The 15,189-nt window shown below is 47.6% G+C and overlaps 1 protein-coding gene across 3 annotated transcripts in view; it reads right to left on the bottom strand.

Annotated features, from left to right (window-relative positions):
• SOCS7 (suppressor of cytokine signaling 7) overlaps nt 1-15,189 on the bottom strand; it is a 31,700-nt gene continuing 16,511 nt past the window's right edge. For 2 of the 3 annotated variants that reach the window (XM_023244796.2, XM_023244798.2), the window contains 3 exons: nt 8,192-8,327; nt 7,627-7,777; nt 1-4,211 (listed from right to left, as the gene is read on the bottom strand). In XM_023244796.2, coding sequence (XP_023100564.1) covers nt 7,657-7,777; nt 8,192-8,327 — 257 coding nt within the window. In that variant the 3' untranslated portion in view covers nt 1-4,211; nt 7,627-7,656. Of the gene's footprint in view, nt 4,212-7,626; nt 7,778-8,191; nt 8,328-12,541; nt 12,707-15,189 lie in introns of those variants that run through there. The other variant, XM_023244799.2, reaches the window with a different exon arrangement.

Below are 15,189 nucleotides of genomic sequence, written 5' to 3'. Positions count from 1 at the left end.
TTTTTTTTTTCTTTTTTTTTTTAATAAAAAAGATTTTACTCCCCAGGAGCAAATAAATCATTTTGAACTACTGATAAACACTGCTGCAGTGAAAAGAAAGATGGCTACATGTATGCAATAGCACAAATTCAGTGTAAGAACAGCTGTGTTGACAATTAGAGATAAAAATCATTTATCCATTCCCCCCTTTCCCACAAACCAAACCAAGAGGATTCCCATAGGGAAAATGTCTAACTCAGAAGCTCCTCCCTTAGGGACAGGGGGCGTGTCATTCTCTTAAAAGTGGAAAACAAATGGCAGGTCTCCCCACGATGGAGATGCTCTCAACACCCCAACTGGTGGCAAGACCTCCGCAAATGAAGACAGACACACACACACACACACACACACACACACACACACACACACACACGCAGACGCACGCTGACTTTCAGACCTCCTTCCTGCAGCCATGGAGCTTTATCCCAACACCTAGTCCTCCAACTTCAGGGCCTGAGGCCGAGGAGGCAGCAGTGCAGAAGGATGTAACTGGAGGGAAAAGTCCCATCCCCATTTCCTGCTGGGACCCGAGGGCTTCGAGCAGCCTGGCTCCCCTGAGGGCCTCGGCTGAGGGCACCCCAAGGCATCCAGCTCTCCTCTAGGCTCTCACGTTCGGATCTGCCAACACCAAGCACCATCCCTGCTCCCCCGATCTTCCTGGATGGGCACCGTGTGTTTGTAGCCGTCCCCACACCACTCCCATCCTTGGCGAGGGCCACCATGAGCCCCAGGGAAAGGAATGACAAGGGGAGAGGAAACCTGGTGGCGAGCTCCCGCCCAGCCTCTCCTCTCAGGGGCCTGCACGCCGCCGCCCGTGGCTCACATTCACTAGATCTAGGCACCAGCTGGCCAACAGGCGAAGGCCACCGTCAATGGTCCCAAACTCCCAGTCGTCCCCCACTTGCCTAGTCCTCACAGCAAAGCCCCACCCTCCTCACTCTGTGTTCCTGCCACAGCACGCGAATTTCAAGTAACAGCAAATTGTAGCAGTAGCTGTCACTAGCTTACGGTGGTTCACACCTGTCCTGAGGAAGGTTGCAGTAGGTTGACCACTAACAAGTAAGGGTCACACGAGCAAGGACCCATCCACAACTTAGAAATCAATGGTGGGTCCCTAGAGGTGAGAACCTTTTCCAGTTTGTGACTTTAAAATACAACAATCAGAGGAATGAGTTCCGTCTGTGGACCGCCTCTCAACGAGCACGACACAGAACTGGCAAAGGAAGAGTGGGCCCAGCTCGGAGAGCTGAGCGGAAGTGCTGGCAACAGGCCGGCCGCTCCTGCTCTCTCTCTGCTCTCTCACCAGGCCGGTCCCTCAGCCGGCTGCCCCACTCCCGCCTCTTCTTCCCCCTCATCTCCGGACAGAGTCTGTCTCCCCTCTGTGCAACTCTGTCTCGCAGCCCACCCTGAGGAAGGACGAGGCTACAGCCTGGGCCATGACTACTGCACCAACAGATCACGGACACAGGTCTATGTTACCCTTTCCCAGGAGGAGAAAGGACGGTGGTGAGGTTGGGTCATGCCTCTTCAGCTAAGGTTTGCTTCTAGACCTGTCTGAATGCTCCAGCGGAAACCCCTGGTCCCACAAAGGGTAGCACCCAGACTGTGCTGAGGGCAGTGAGGCCCCTGGTCGTGGGCAGGAGCCAGCTGACTTCTGGCTTTGGGTTCCACTTCACCATCACAAGCCCTCAGTACTCAGATCTGCCTGATGCTAGGAAGTTTCCATCTAAACTGAGAAAGGAGGGACTGACGCCGCTGCTCTGGATTGGGGCTGCACACGCTACTCAGCACACAGCCTGCAGATTTCCGCTTCCAGCCTTCCATTCGTGTGCTTCCTGTCTCACTGTCCTACCCTCGCCCAGGACCCAACGCCCCGCCACCAAAGAGCTCTCCTAGACCACCTCGTCTACCCTGATCTTAACCATCTGAATTTCTTTAAAGACAGCCCTTGACTCTTCTGCCACATTCTCCAGTTGTTTCATGGACGGCAGTCACCTAAAAGATCCCTTAGGCCAGACATCATGTCTTTCCCCTCTTGTGTTTTCCACAGTATCTAGCCCAGAGCCAGGCAAACACACTAAGAAAAAGAACTGTAAACGATGGGTGGGTGAAATGGTATATATATATATATATATATATATATATATAAAAAAGAATCCCAATGAGCTGCACATCAGCCACTCAAGGATCCCACTGGATTCCAGATATATGGTCTACTGTTGGGTGGCACTTTCTGCAAGATGGCAAGTTAATCTGCACCCCCAAGAGGCAAGACTCACAGACTAAGCCAATTTCTGGGATCACTATCTTAATTGGCGGGCAGTACCACACAGAATTCAAGGAGAGAAGAAGTATCTCACAACAAAACAAAGGTGGGCTGTGTTTACACTACAAGCTCATTTTGTGGGCCCCCTCTTTACTTATGCTTACACACAGGTAACACTGCAAGTCTCCTCCCAATTCCACTACAAGGAGGAAGACTGGCCATTCCATGCAGGACATAAGGCAGAAGGCCAACACTTCTAGATGAGACAGTCCTATAAATTACTGAGACACTGGGGCCTCACCCCCAAACCATCAGGAAACCACAAACCTGACCATATTATTTTATCTCATGAGATGAGGCAGATATAAGCACAGGGGAACCAAAATAGGCAGTCCAATGGAATATTACTACAAAAGAACAATAAAGACCAAAACAGCTTGATTTTCACATCTTAATAGCAAACCTCTCCCCAGAGTAACTCTATAGAAAAGCAAACTCATAATATCGTATGATTTGACAATGGCCCGCTTCAGAAAAAAAATCAAAGACCACTGAAAAGCGCTGGAGTCTTTCTCCCTCCTCCTCCACTTCTACCTGGAAGGTGGGCAACTCCCAAATCAGCATCTGACACACTGCCCCACGAAGGGGGGCCAACAGGATCTGACTCACGAAAATGCTTGGGTTGCTAGAAAAGACACAGGAAAATAAAAAAGCTCTTGCTACCTCCCGTCACGGAAGTGGGACAACAGCGATAAACCTAAAAACAGGAGATGTAATGCTCTCCTCCTCTCTGATCCACTGACGTTCCATTAAGGCTGAGACACTGGAGAGCTTCTTCTCGGAAGAGCACAAGTACAACAGCTTCGTTTCTCACCGTCCTCCATGTTCCCTCTCACTAGCTGACAGACATATGGAGGGAAGTACCACTGACTCCTAAGTCACGGGTACAGCCTGCCATTAAGAATCTGGAAGCATGCTCCATTAACTTCAGCAGCTCATGATGAGGGCTCTCAACTGCTCAGGTGATGAGAAAATCCATTGCCTTGACAGCTGGCAGAGGCAATAGGAACGATGTTGCCATGATCGGAGTGAAATGTACAGTCATCTCGAGGGGAGGGGTGGAGGGTGGCGGGTGGAGGAAGAATGGGACTGGCTTGAGGTCACAGAACTTAGGAATTCCGTAAGACAAAACTAGCACAGCTTCTATGAGAGGTGATGCTGAAATCACGTTTAAACCCTTAGAAGGAAAGGATGTGAGGAGCCACTACTTTCCCCAGCAGGGGCGGGCCCTTTGCCGGTTTTTGTTCAGCAGTCTTCTGTTCGAGACCACCCACCCTCCTTTCTTTCCTGCTGCTACTGAGGCTACCCATGCTTAAAGAGAGGCAGATTCTCATCTCTCAGAAACTCCCCACTTGATTTACACTTCTGACTCCTCCTCTCTCCTTCTTCAAGGTCAATGGTGAACGCGCGCACTCTGCCTTTGGCACCAGCTGAATGACCGTCACTGGCAATCCCTCCTCCTCTCCCCTCCCATGGACCTGTCTCGCCCTTGGTGCCACTTCCAGCCCAATGGGGCACAAACCCCAGCTGCCTTTAAAGGAAGTTTTCCATACGGAGAAATGCAAATACCCAAAACAAAACTTCTAAAAAAGGAACAGTGTTGAGACTTCTTCCAGTTTTCCAAGGAGCTCGTCCAGTTCCAGGATAGCACAGGGGCTGGACACGAAGAGGCGGAGCCCCCGCTCAAAGAGTGTGGTTGTGTGCTTCTTCCAAGCCCCAGAGCGGCGAGGGGAGCCAAAGTCCTTGCACAGAGGGTCTCCGCCCTTCCCGTTCCCTCGTTCTTCCTCACTCCCCTCCACGGTAGCTTCATTTGGTTCTTCAAAACTGGAGCTTGGCAACCAAATGCCTAGATGAAAAAAGGAAAAAATCAGAGCGGCCCACTGGAGTGGAACCAAGATGGAGAGCAGCCCAGCCTCGGCTGGGGAAAAGTACAGCTCAAACAGAGAACGGAGACCTGAAAAGCCAACGGCTCCCACCAACACGGCTGCCGGCTCAGGATGTGGCAACGGCCTTTGCTGCAGGGACCTGAGCGGCCTAGGACTTGGACGCTAAAAAAAGGTCCTAAAATAACTAATAAACATATTCCATCCCCCTCCTTTCCTGAGGCTTGTCTGCTACAGGGACTAGAAAGTAAAAGAAAGAAAAACTGAGCCCCTGGAGTAACCCCTGGTGAGCCCGGCTAGAAAACGCTATAGGTCGTTGCAGCTTCTGGCTACCGAAGAGGAGTGATATATAATCACAAATGCCAACGCGGCTTCTACCTCCTGACTTAATGAGGGCACTGTCCCAACTGTTCTTCTGTCTGCTGACTCCAAGCACCCTGACACGAAACTCCCCAGGTGACAGTACGCACAGACCAAGTGGCCCATTCAGAACTCCCAAATTAAAAGCAGGCTGACCAACAAGAAGTCATAAGGGCCGAATTTCACAAAATAGGGCCGTCCCCCTTCAGGAGTGGTACTTCCCTTTTTTCAAGGGGCCCTGAGGTCTGAATCTGGAGGGAGTACGGCATGATGCTTACTCTCTGCCACAGGCAACAGTCCCGGTGTCACACAGAGCGAAGAGACCCTGGGAGCTCAGTTCAATCCTTTGCCAATACATGACCGTCCCCCATACTCACGACAAATGGCTACCCCTGGCCTGTACCTTATCAGATCAAGCCCCTTCCCATCTCAGGGCCTTTATGCTTATTGGACCGCTTGCCCAGAATGCTCTGCTCCCAGATCCTCTTCTGACTCCTTGATATTCAGATCTCAGCTGAAAGGATACCTCCTCACAGGGGCCTTCCCTGATCATCCAAACCTAAGTACCACTCTCCCACCCCTCCCTAATCACTAAACTTCACCAAGTTTTATTCCTCGTAACAGTACAGTCAACTGAAATCAGCCTATTCACTTATTTACATGTTTGCTGTCTGTCGGTCTCTCCCTATGAGAATTGCAGCTCAGCGAGGTCAGGGCCAGGGACTATCCCGCACAGCACTTTTCCCAACCTACTTTGGGTACTCAGCAAGTAGACAGATATCTGCTAAGTGCATAAACAAATGGGGGAACTCACTAACGCCTCTGGAAAACCATTCCACTTTTGGACCTCTCTGTTAAAACGGTTCTTCTAGGGGCACCTGGGTGGCTCAGTCAGTTAACCATCCGACTTTGGCTCAGGTCATGATCTCACAGTTTGTGAGTTCGAGCCCCACATCGGGCTCTGAGCTGACAGCTCGGAGCCTGGAGCCTGCTTCGGACTCTGTCTCTCCCCGCTCTCCGCCTCTCCCCTGCTTGCACTCTGTCTCTCCTGTCTTTTCTCAAAAATAAACATAAAAAAAACCCAGTTCTTCTAAAGTTGGACTAGAGTCTAGCTCCTTATAACTTCCATCCACTGTGGTCCCTGGAGCCACACAGACTAAGTTCAACCACTCTTCCTTTGTATTTCTTTCAGCCATCAAGCCCCTCTCACCTCAAAACTTCTCTGCTCCGTGTTAATCATGTATTCCCCATATGATGAAGTTTGGAGCCCTCGGCCACCCCGAGCCCACCCCTGAACGTGCTGTGAGGGTTCCTCCCAAGGCACGGCGCCTACAGAAGCAGTGCTCTGACTAAAGGGTCCTAATTACTCCACCAGGGTGCCACCGTGCAGGTGCCGCCGTTCCCTCCTGCCTTCCCTTCCTAATCTCAACTGCAAAGCCACCAAGCAGAGAAATCCTCCCAGACATCGGAGCATTTCGATGTTGTAGGAGTCGCTTCCGAGGGCATACAACTTGCCTACAACTGAAGATACGACAAGAGACTGCACACCCAGCCCAGGATGCTTTAAGTTAAAGCTACGCAGCCTCCCAGGGTCACCATTTCTTGATCACTCTCCTTTCATTCCTTCTCCTCTTGTTAATCTTTACTAGGCCAGCTCACATGTTTTCCACCAAGAGCACAGGCTCAGGGATGTCCAGAGCTAAGGGGAGACACACAGCTGGGATCACCTTGGTCATGGCCCAGGAAAACCCGTGGGACATAAACGCCAGCCGTCACGCTCTCCGGTTATAAAGACAGCAGAGAGCACGGGGAGATGATGGCTCCCTTGGTTCTAAGGCTGTCACTCTGCCGGTTTTTCCCCTAGTTTGCTCGGTGTGGGAGGGGGCACTGGGAACAGAGAAGGTTAGAGGGAAGCAGACGTAGTGGGTGCTTCAAGAGGACACTCTACGCAAAGGGGAAAGACGGGGGATCACTGCACCCTGCAGATCACCGGAACGTGAGATCCTGCAGGCAATCCACACCACCAAAAATCACAACTCTCTGGCAATTTTGTTCCCTACTCATCCTTACCTTTCAATGCTCATGTAACTGCAATTTAAGAGACTAATTACCATTCATCTGCACAAACCAGTATTCCAAGGTATTTTATGGGGAGAATAAATGACTAGAAGTCAGTTAATGTAGTGACGGGAGAACAGCCACTTAGATAAATGAATTCCTTAGCTAATTCACTTACTCTTTTCAATAATTTACTTTTCAGTGGTCCGGATGGAAATCCAAGTAGAAGAGTGAGCTTTTTTGCTCTCACCCTCACATGCCAAGCCATGGGACTCGGGAGTTCCCACCGAAGCACACGCCTGTTGCAATTAAAGGCATGTCTGCCTTGGGGCGCCTGGGTGGCGCAGTCGGTTAAGCGTCTGACTTCAGCCAGGTCACGATCTCACGGTCTGGGAGTTCGAGCCCCGCGTCAGGCTCTGGGCTGATGGCTCAGAGCCTGGAGCCTGTTTCCGATTCTGTGTCTCTCTCTCTCTCTGCCCCTCCCCCGTTCATGCTCTGTCTCTCTCTATCCCAAAAAAATAAAAAATAAAAAACGTTAAAAAAAAAAAAAATTAAAAAAAAAAATAAAAAATAAAAAAAAAATAAAGGATGTCTGCCTCCCCTTTGATGAAGTTTCCTCCCCTTTGGTGTCCTGTTTTACACGTCATTTGTGCAACAGCAAGAAGAGTGGTCAAATTATGAGAGAAGACCGCACACTTACACTTGTGTGCCCTCCTCCTTATTTATATTCAGTGATTAGCTTGCATGCTGCTTGGCAAATACTCTTGAGGCCTCTCATGTCTATCTGTTCTTCTCCCATTTGGCGTATGTGCCCCCCGGACCCCATGACCAGATATGGTAACTGTATGGGCAGATGCCTGGATCGAGAGTATACGCGTGGGGTGTGGGGGAGGGGGGCGAGGCCGACGATGATAACTGTCCAGAAACACTTAGCTGGGCAGCGAGACAGAGAGCTCATACCCTTGGTGGCGACTAGCAGGGGGCCCCTCGCTACGTGGAGGGTTCAGCCTCTTGCTTCTGTTTGGAAATGAGCTGCGCTTCCTTTAGAGACAGGTACACCTCTTCCTGAGGATCATAGTAGTAGAACTTTCGGATATAAGAGATCAGAGGTCTGTGAACACAAGAGGGATACACGTAAAGTGTTACATACAAAGATCATAAACAAAAGGCCGTTTTTGTTCAATCCTTCCTTCTTCTTCAACCCCTGGATGGCCGAGACTACACAAAAAACTGTCGACCTAAGAAAATTCCCACTTTCTCACTTATTACAGTTCTGTCTCCCTCCCTCTTACCACCTCCACTTCACTCTGCATAGCGACTGCAGAAGGGAGGCTGACACACACGCACACACCTTCCTCCCTTCTGGCTGCCGGCTGACATTTCCAGAGTTGGGTGCTAAGACACGTGAGAAGTGAAAGGGCGACGCCTGTGAACACTGACGGCACGATCAGCTGGCGGGCCTCACTAACATTTACAACCAACCCTCCATTCCATTCCCGCCCCACCCCTAGAGACCCCACTTTACTTAGGCAGTGGGAGATCCGGGATGTGATCTATCCGGACGAGCTGTCGGATTCGGAATCTGCAAAGGTGCTGGAGGGATTTGACGTTGCTGAATCGAGACACCGGATAGAGCAGCTGGACTGGAGTTGGAGGCAGTCCTTTGGGAACGAAAACCAAGAGACATATTCAGAGGGAACAATGCAGCTAACTACCACTGCCCTCGTGAAGGGAATCCAGGGAAGGGAAATGGGGCTTCTTTACAGTTCATATGTGCGTTCTGTGCAAAAGCTCCCTTCCACAAAGACCTGCTGATTTCCATTGTCAGAAGTATTACTGCTGTGTTTCACTCAAGGGACTCTACTCGCCCCCACCAAGGGCCCCCCGAGCATCACTCGTGACAGCTGACAGTCTTGCTCTTCAGAACAGCCCAATGCAAAGTGCCAAGCCACAGACTTGACTTGGAGCCAAGTGGCCAATCCCAGGCCCGAGGCTCAGTGAAGGGCAAGAATCAAAGCATCCCTCCTAGGAACAGGATGTACTTGCGTAGCACATCTAGCAGCATCCTGCACGGGAAAACTGGGGCTGCTCGGAAGGGTCCCCAGCCGATTCCAGCTAAGAGGCTGGTAAGTAGAAAGCAACGGCTGGGATCAGAGTTTATAAGCCTATCACTCCTACCATTTGCTTCAAATCAGGACAAGCAGGTTTAACCACCTCTTATTTCCCACACACACTGCCCCCCTCACCTCCTCCCACCCTTCTTGCTCCTGAAATTTTAGCCCGGGTGCAGGAACAGAAAAAAAAAGAGGATGCTTTTAAAAGAGAAGCAACTACAGTAGCTTGGGCAGGCTGGAGTCAGTACTGCTCCATGCCAGAGTGCCTGCTGACTGATGCCAGCCAGGCCCAAAGGGAGTCCCACACCCTGGTTTCATCAGCATCAGCAGGTTTGGTGCTGGGGAGTTCCAACCCCCCTCGAGAGTCAATGCCACAGAACGGAGACCTCCAGAATGGCAGGAACACGGACAATGGCTCAAGGGAGCAAAGAATATTCTGGTTCCAATACACAAGGGGCTACTGGAGGCCAATAAGCAAACTGCTCTCAGAAAGCAGCTCAGGTGCAAAGGCTTTGAAAGAATTCTTTTCTCAGTCACCATCCCATCAAAAGAAATTCTGTAGACACAACTTGTTGGAAAATAACACATCTACTGTTTTTGGAGTTCAATTTCAAACAGTTTTAAAATTTTGTTTGAAGGCATGAGAAGAAAAAATTAAAAGCTTGTGGACTATCTCCCAAAGCCTTTTCGTGGTCATTGATAATGGACTTTCTGAAAAAGAAAAAAGTCCGAATACGTATTCTGCTGTTACCACATGGGGCGCCTGGGTGGCTGAGTCGGTTGAGCACCCGACTTCAGCTCAGGTCCTGATCTCCTGGCTCGTGAGTTTGAGCCCAACGTCCAACTTTGCACTGATGGCACGGAGCCTATTTGGGATTCTCTCTCTCCCTCTCTCTCTGCCCCTCCCCTGTTCAGGCTCTCTCAAAATAAGTAAATAAATAACTTTAAAAAATTAATTTAAAAAAAGCACTTAACTCAGAGGTGCCCGGGGGGCTCAGTCGGTTAAGTGTCAGACTCATGACTTCGGTTCAGGTCATGATCTCATGGTCTGTGAGTTTGAGCCCCACGTCATCGGGCTCTGTGCTGACGGCACACAGCCTGCTTGGGATTCTCTGTCTCCTTCCCTCTCTGCCCCTCCCCCACTTGTTCTCTATCTCTCTCTCTCTCAAAATAAATAAACGTTAAAAAAATTTTTTTAAACTTCTAACTCGGGCACCTGGGCAGCTCAGTCAGTTAGGCATCCACTTTAGCTCAGGGGTTCCTACCCTGTGTCAGGCTCTCTGCTCTCGATCCCCTGTCCCCCTGTCTCTCTGCCCCTCCCCCTCTGGCACACACTGTCAAAAATAAACGTTAAAAAAAAAATTTAACTCATTTAGTCATTAAAACTATACTTTGAGGCAGATACCACTATTATCCCCATTTCATATATGATGAAACTGAGGCCAGGCTTAGAGCACTCTCTCATGGCACAGAACCAACAAAGCTGGCCTGCCATGAACACCTGCTCTAAGGAAAAGCTGAGCCCACAGAACCTCAAAGGAAGGTTCTCCAGGAGTCTCTCCGGAGCAACTCTCCCTCTGTTGTCTGACGGGGGCGCTGTCCAGGGCAGCCCCAAGCACTCTGATTCATGACCAGCTGCTCTGTCTTCTCCTTGCTCCTACCCCTTCAATCCTAGGGCTTATATTCTGAAGCACTGTAGCCCTCCTCCACCCACATGGTTGGTCGTCTCCTCCCACACGCTATTAAAAAAAAAAAAAAAAAAAAAAAAAAAAATCACACATGGATTTCTCTCTTGAATATATTTAAACTCAAGTGGTTTTAAAATGGTATTGGGTTCAAAGGCCTCTTTGAATTTACCCTTTCTCTCTCTTGCATTTTAAAAATATTCTTTAGTGAATTAAACTATGGCAAACAGAAAGCTTTTGGGGATGGGTTATAATAACGCTAAATTCAACATGATGTTTCAGAGATAAAGGTAATTTATGTATCTAATTATTTATTCCCAAAGACACAGTACTATCAGACTTGTGGTTAAAGAGACCAGGATAATATGCAGCAAAAAATTATCTGATTGTTTGCCTACTTGAATTTTAATGACCACATATACTTGCCTATTTAATTGTGTTACTTATAGCCTTAGGTTCACAAATAGCGATTTGAAACCTGTTAATTCTCTGATATCCCCTGGTGTCAACCTGACCATTTACTGTTTGCCTCCAAACACAGCAAACAACTGGAGCTCTTGCATCCAGAGCATGTTAAGGGAAGAGGTTAGAGATGGAAAGAAATCCAAGACAAGACACCAGGTCAGCTGAAAGGGAAGGGACAAGATGGAACAGTGGTCATCAGGAACTTTCCTCTGGTCCTTCATACCAGGGGACCTGAGCTCCAATACAGTTTCCAGCCACTTCATTATTTTCTCTCCCCCGGCCCCGCCACCTCAAGGACCAGGTTAGGGGTGACAAATCTCTCCCAAGTCTGAGCACCCCAACACATAGGTCTTTCTGCCAAACCAAACTGTTTCCTGAAGACCAGAATTATCCAGCTCAAAATGCCAATAGTACTGGGAGGGGCACCTGAGGAGCTCAGTTCAGTGACCAACTTCGGCGCAGGTCATGATTTCGCAGTTCCTGAGTTCGAGCCCCACACCAAGATCTCTGCGGTCAGCACGGAACCCACTTTAGAATCTCCGTCCCCCTCTCCTGCCTCTCCTGCGTGGATGTGCTTTCTCCTTCTCTCTCAAAAATAAATAAACATTAAAAAAAAAAAAAGAAAAAAGAAATCCTGGGATACAGACCTGTCACTGAACAAACAATTATAAGATTAATGATGGTTACAAAAGAGAGACCTATTTCCTTAGAGTTGTGTAATTCAAAGTGTGATTAAAAAAGTGAAAATTTGGGGAACCTGGGTGGTTCAGTCGGTTAGGCATCCAACTCTTGATTTCAGCTCAGGTCGTGATCTCACTTCTGTGGGTTCAAGCCCTGCATCGGGCTCTGTGTGGACAGTATGGAGGCTGTTTGGGATTCTCTCTCTTCCTCTTTCTCTACCACTCCCCCACTCATGTTGTCTTTCTCAAAATAAACAAACTTAAAAAAATTAAAAACAAAAACAAAAAAAAGGTATTGGGGTGCCTGGCTGGTTCAGTTGGTAGTGTGTGACTCCTGATCTTAGGGTTATAAATTCAAGCCCTACACTGGGTGTAGAGATTACTTAAAAATAAAATCTTAATGGGGTGCTTGGCTGGCTCAGTCGGTTAAGCGTCCAACTCTTGATTTTGGCTCAGGTCATGATCTCAAAGTTGGGAGATCGAGCCCCATGTCAGGCTCTGTGCTGACAGCATGGAGCCTGTTTGGGATTCTCTCTCTCCCTCTCTCTCTCTGTCTCATCTCCCATCACTCGCTCGTGCACTTTGTCTCTCAAAATAAACATTTAAAAATAAACTAAGGGGCACCTGGGTGGCTCAGTTAGTTAAGCGTCCGACTCTTGATTTGGGCTCAGGTCGTGATTTCACATTTCATGAGTTCAAGCCCTGCACTGGGCTCCGTGTTGGCAGCATGGAGCCTGCTTGGGATTCTCTGTTTCCCTCTCTCTGTCCCTCCCTGCTCATGATGACTTTCTCTCAAAAATAAATAAACATATAAAATAAAATAAAATAAAATAAAATAAAATAAAATAAAATAAAAATCTTTTTAAAAAAGATTTTCTTTTCATGTACTTCACAGATGACAAAGATTCTCCCAACTAATAAAGATGTTCACTTTCAGTTTGACTCGAACAGCATCAGGAGTTCTGTGTTAATCCAATCATAGTCTCTCTCTGAGACTGCTGCCCCGTAGTATAGGCATTTGGTTTATAACTGTGGAATGGACCAGACTGAGATGCAAACAGTGACCTCGGATCTGTGACAATCACGCTCCACTGTGCTAAAAAGAGATAAGGGGGAAAGCAACATCAGGTGCCATCATTTTTATTTTCACTAAGGGTCCCTCCCCTGATGTCAATTATTACAGTTGTTCTAATTTCCTTCCTTCTGCTCCTTACTTGCCACCATCCAGAACTTTCCCATTAGTCCTAGCTTTATGATTCCTAGGATCCCTAGCATCCCTTTATCACCAGCCTGCATGCCCTGTTAGTGCAGCCAACTCAGAAAAACTTGACTTTGAATCCTGGCTCTGCAATTCACTGTACCTCAGTTTCTTAATCTGTGCGGAAGGATGGGAGGGAGGAAAGGGAGAAGGGATACTGTAGTATGCCTTTAAGATTTTGTAAGGGTTTGGGGCATCTGGGTGGCTCAGTCTATTGAGCATCCGACTTCGACTAAGGTCATGATCTCGCAGTCCATGAGTTCGAGCCCCGCATCGGGCTCTGTGCTGACAGCTCAGAGCCTGGAGCCTGCTTCAGATTCTGGGTCTCCCTCTCTCTCCGTTCATGCTCTCTCAAAAATAAATAAACATTAAAAAAAATTTTTTTAAATAAATAATAAAGGATCTTGTCAAGGTTAAATGAAATAATACCTGGCCCCTTGTAGGCATTCAGTTACCATCATCCCAAAGTCTCAACAAATAGGCTCCTTTTAAAAACTACTGAGTTAAAATCCCTGGTGCCGGCTGAGAAAGCTCAACCCAAATGCTAATGACTACCTCTTCTTCACACCAAGTCCCTCACAGAATCAATCTCACAGAAAGTCTAGACCTTTACAACAGCAAAGGAGGACAGCAAACAATGGTAAAGAACACTGGCTTTGCCCTTTGTCCCAGTCGTTCTGAGAGCGGTCACTTACAGTCTAGGAGCACATACTAACTCTGCTTTGCCTTCTCAACTTGATTACAGCTCGAAGTGCAAACAGATATCCTATCTGCAGCATTCCTCATGGGTCCTAAAAAGACACCCTCCACTAATAAAAACACTGCTGTCTTCCCTGTAGTCTCCACAAATCCCAGCAAGCTCGCGTTTCACTTTGCTTGCTGTTACTTTGCCTCGTTAACAGAGTGGCGGCAAATAAAGTGCACAGTTTGGAGTTAGTTGAGGCTGGGTCTGAACTCTGACTTCAGCACTCATCAGCTAAATGACTTTTAGAGTAAGGAACTTCACTTTTGAGACTCAGCCTCAGTTTCTTCGTTGGCAAAATGAAAATGGTCTTATCTATAAACGGACCGATCTATTAGGTTGTTGTAAGTAATCAGAGATGTTTAAATAAAGAATCTGACAAAATAACTGGCACACGATACGATACGATACGATACGATACGATCTCAACAAATAGTAGCCGTTGTTCAAAGTTCTAGCCGCTTAGTTAACAATGGTAAGAATCTTAGTTAAAATTTCTGCAGACAGGGCACATTTGTAGAAGGAAACGAGCTATACCAGAGGAGTCCAACAAAGTCTCTCAATACTCTACAAGTAGATACATGCTCCAGACTTCAGAATCCTGTGAGAGGATTTCCCTGGTTTACCCATAAACACAGCTGCGTCTCTGCCCTTGTCAATCTCCGCCGTGCCTTGTACTGAGTTTTACATGCGCTTCTGCCTTTATCTTCCTACCTGTCTCCCCTTTGAGGAAACGAGGTCTCTGAGGGTAGAGATGTTGCTTATTTTTGATAATGATAACCCCCAAAAGCCACAAACTTTTTTTTTTTTATCAAGTTTGACTAGCAATTCTTTTTTTTTTCTTTTTCTTTTTTTAAATTTATTTATTTTCAAGTTAGTTAACATACAGCGTAGTCTTATTTTCAGGAGTAGAACCCAGTGATTCATCTCTTACATGTGACACCCAGGGCTCATCCCGAAAAGTGCCCTTAGTGCCCGTCACCCATTTAACCCAGCCCCCCAAAAGCCACAAACTTAAAAAAATTGCTAAAGAGTCAATTCCTCTAAGAAAGGATTCTAACTTTTCTCTTTAACCAAGTCAACTGCATGAGACCCAACTGTGTTGACAGCGCTGAGGCAAATATTAAATGAAGTGAGAATTAATACAGTTCGCACCCTGTCATGCCTTATTTAAATCACCAAGATTATAAAACACATTCCTATAACCTGGCTCAATCCTGTTACTGATGTTCTGCCTGAGGCTCCACTGGGAACTTCTTTTTAGAGCAATTTCTTGGCAGTCAGTGTGTTTAAGAATCTTAATTTGATTCACTGGGAATGTATAAAGTTCTCATTTTCAGTTCTGTTTGTAACTTACAAACTCCTCAATTAATATGCTTGTTTTGCTTTTCCCCAGCCCTATTACAGCAGGCTCTTTCAAACCAGTCTTTCAGTAAAGTTTATTTAGATACCGCACTACTAAGTGGGCAGAAAGACTATGTAATCGCACTAGCAAGGACGGGAACTTCCCAGTGCACCCAGATGGAGAGACATCTTTATAGTCAATGCCGGTGGAGACAAGAGGCACAACAAAGACTAC

Source organism: Felis catus, chromosome E1 (assembly GCF_018350175.1).
Source record: "Felis catus isolate Fca126 chromosome E1, F.catus_Fca126_mat1.0, whole genome shotgun sequence".
NCBI lineage: Eukaryota > Metazoa > Chordata > Mammalia > Carnivora > Felidae > Felis > Felis catus.
Note: the sequence above shows the minus strand (reverse complement) of the source record. Positions and strands in the feature narration are given on the sequence as shown.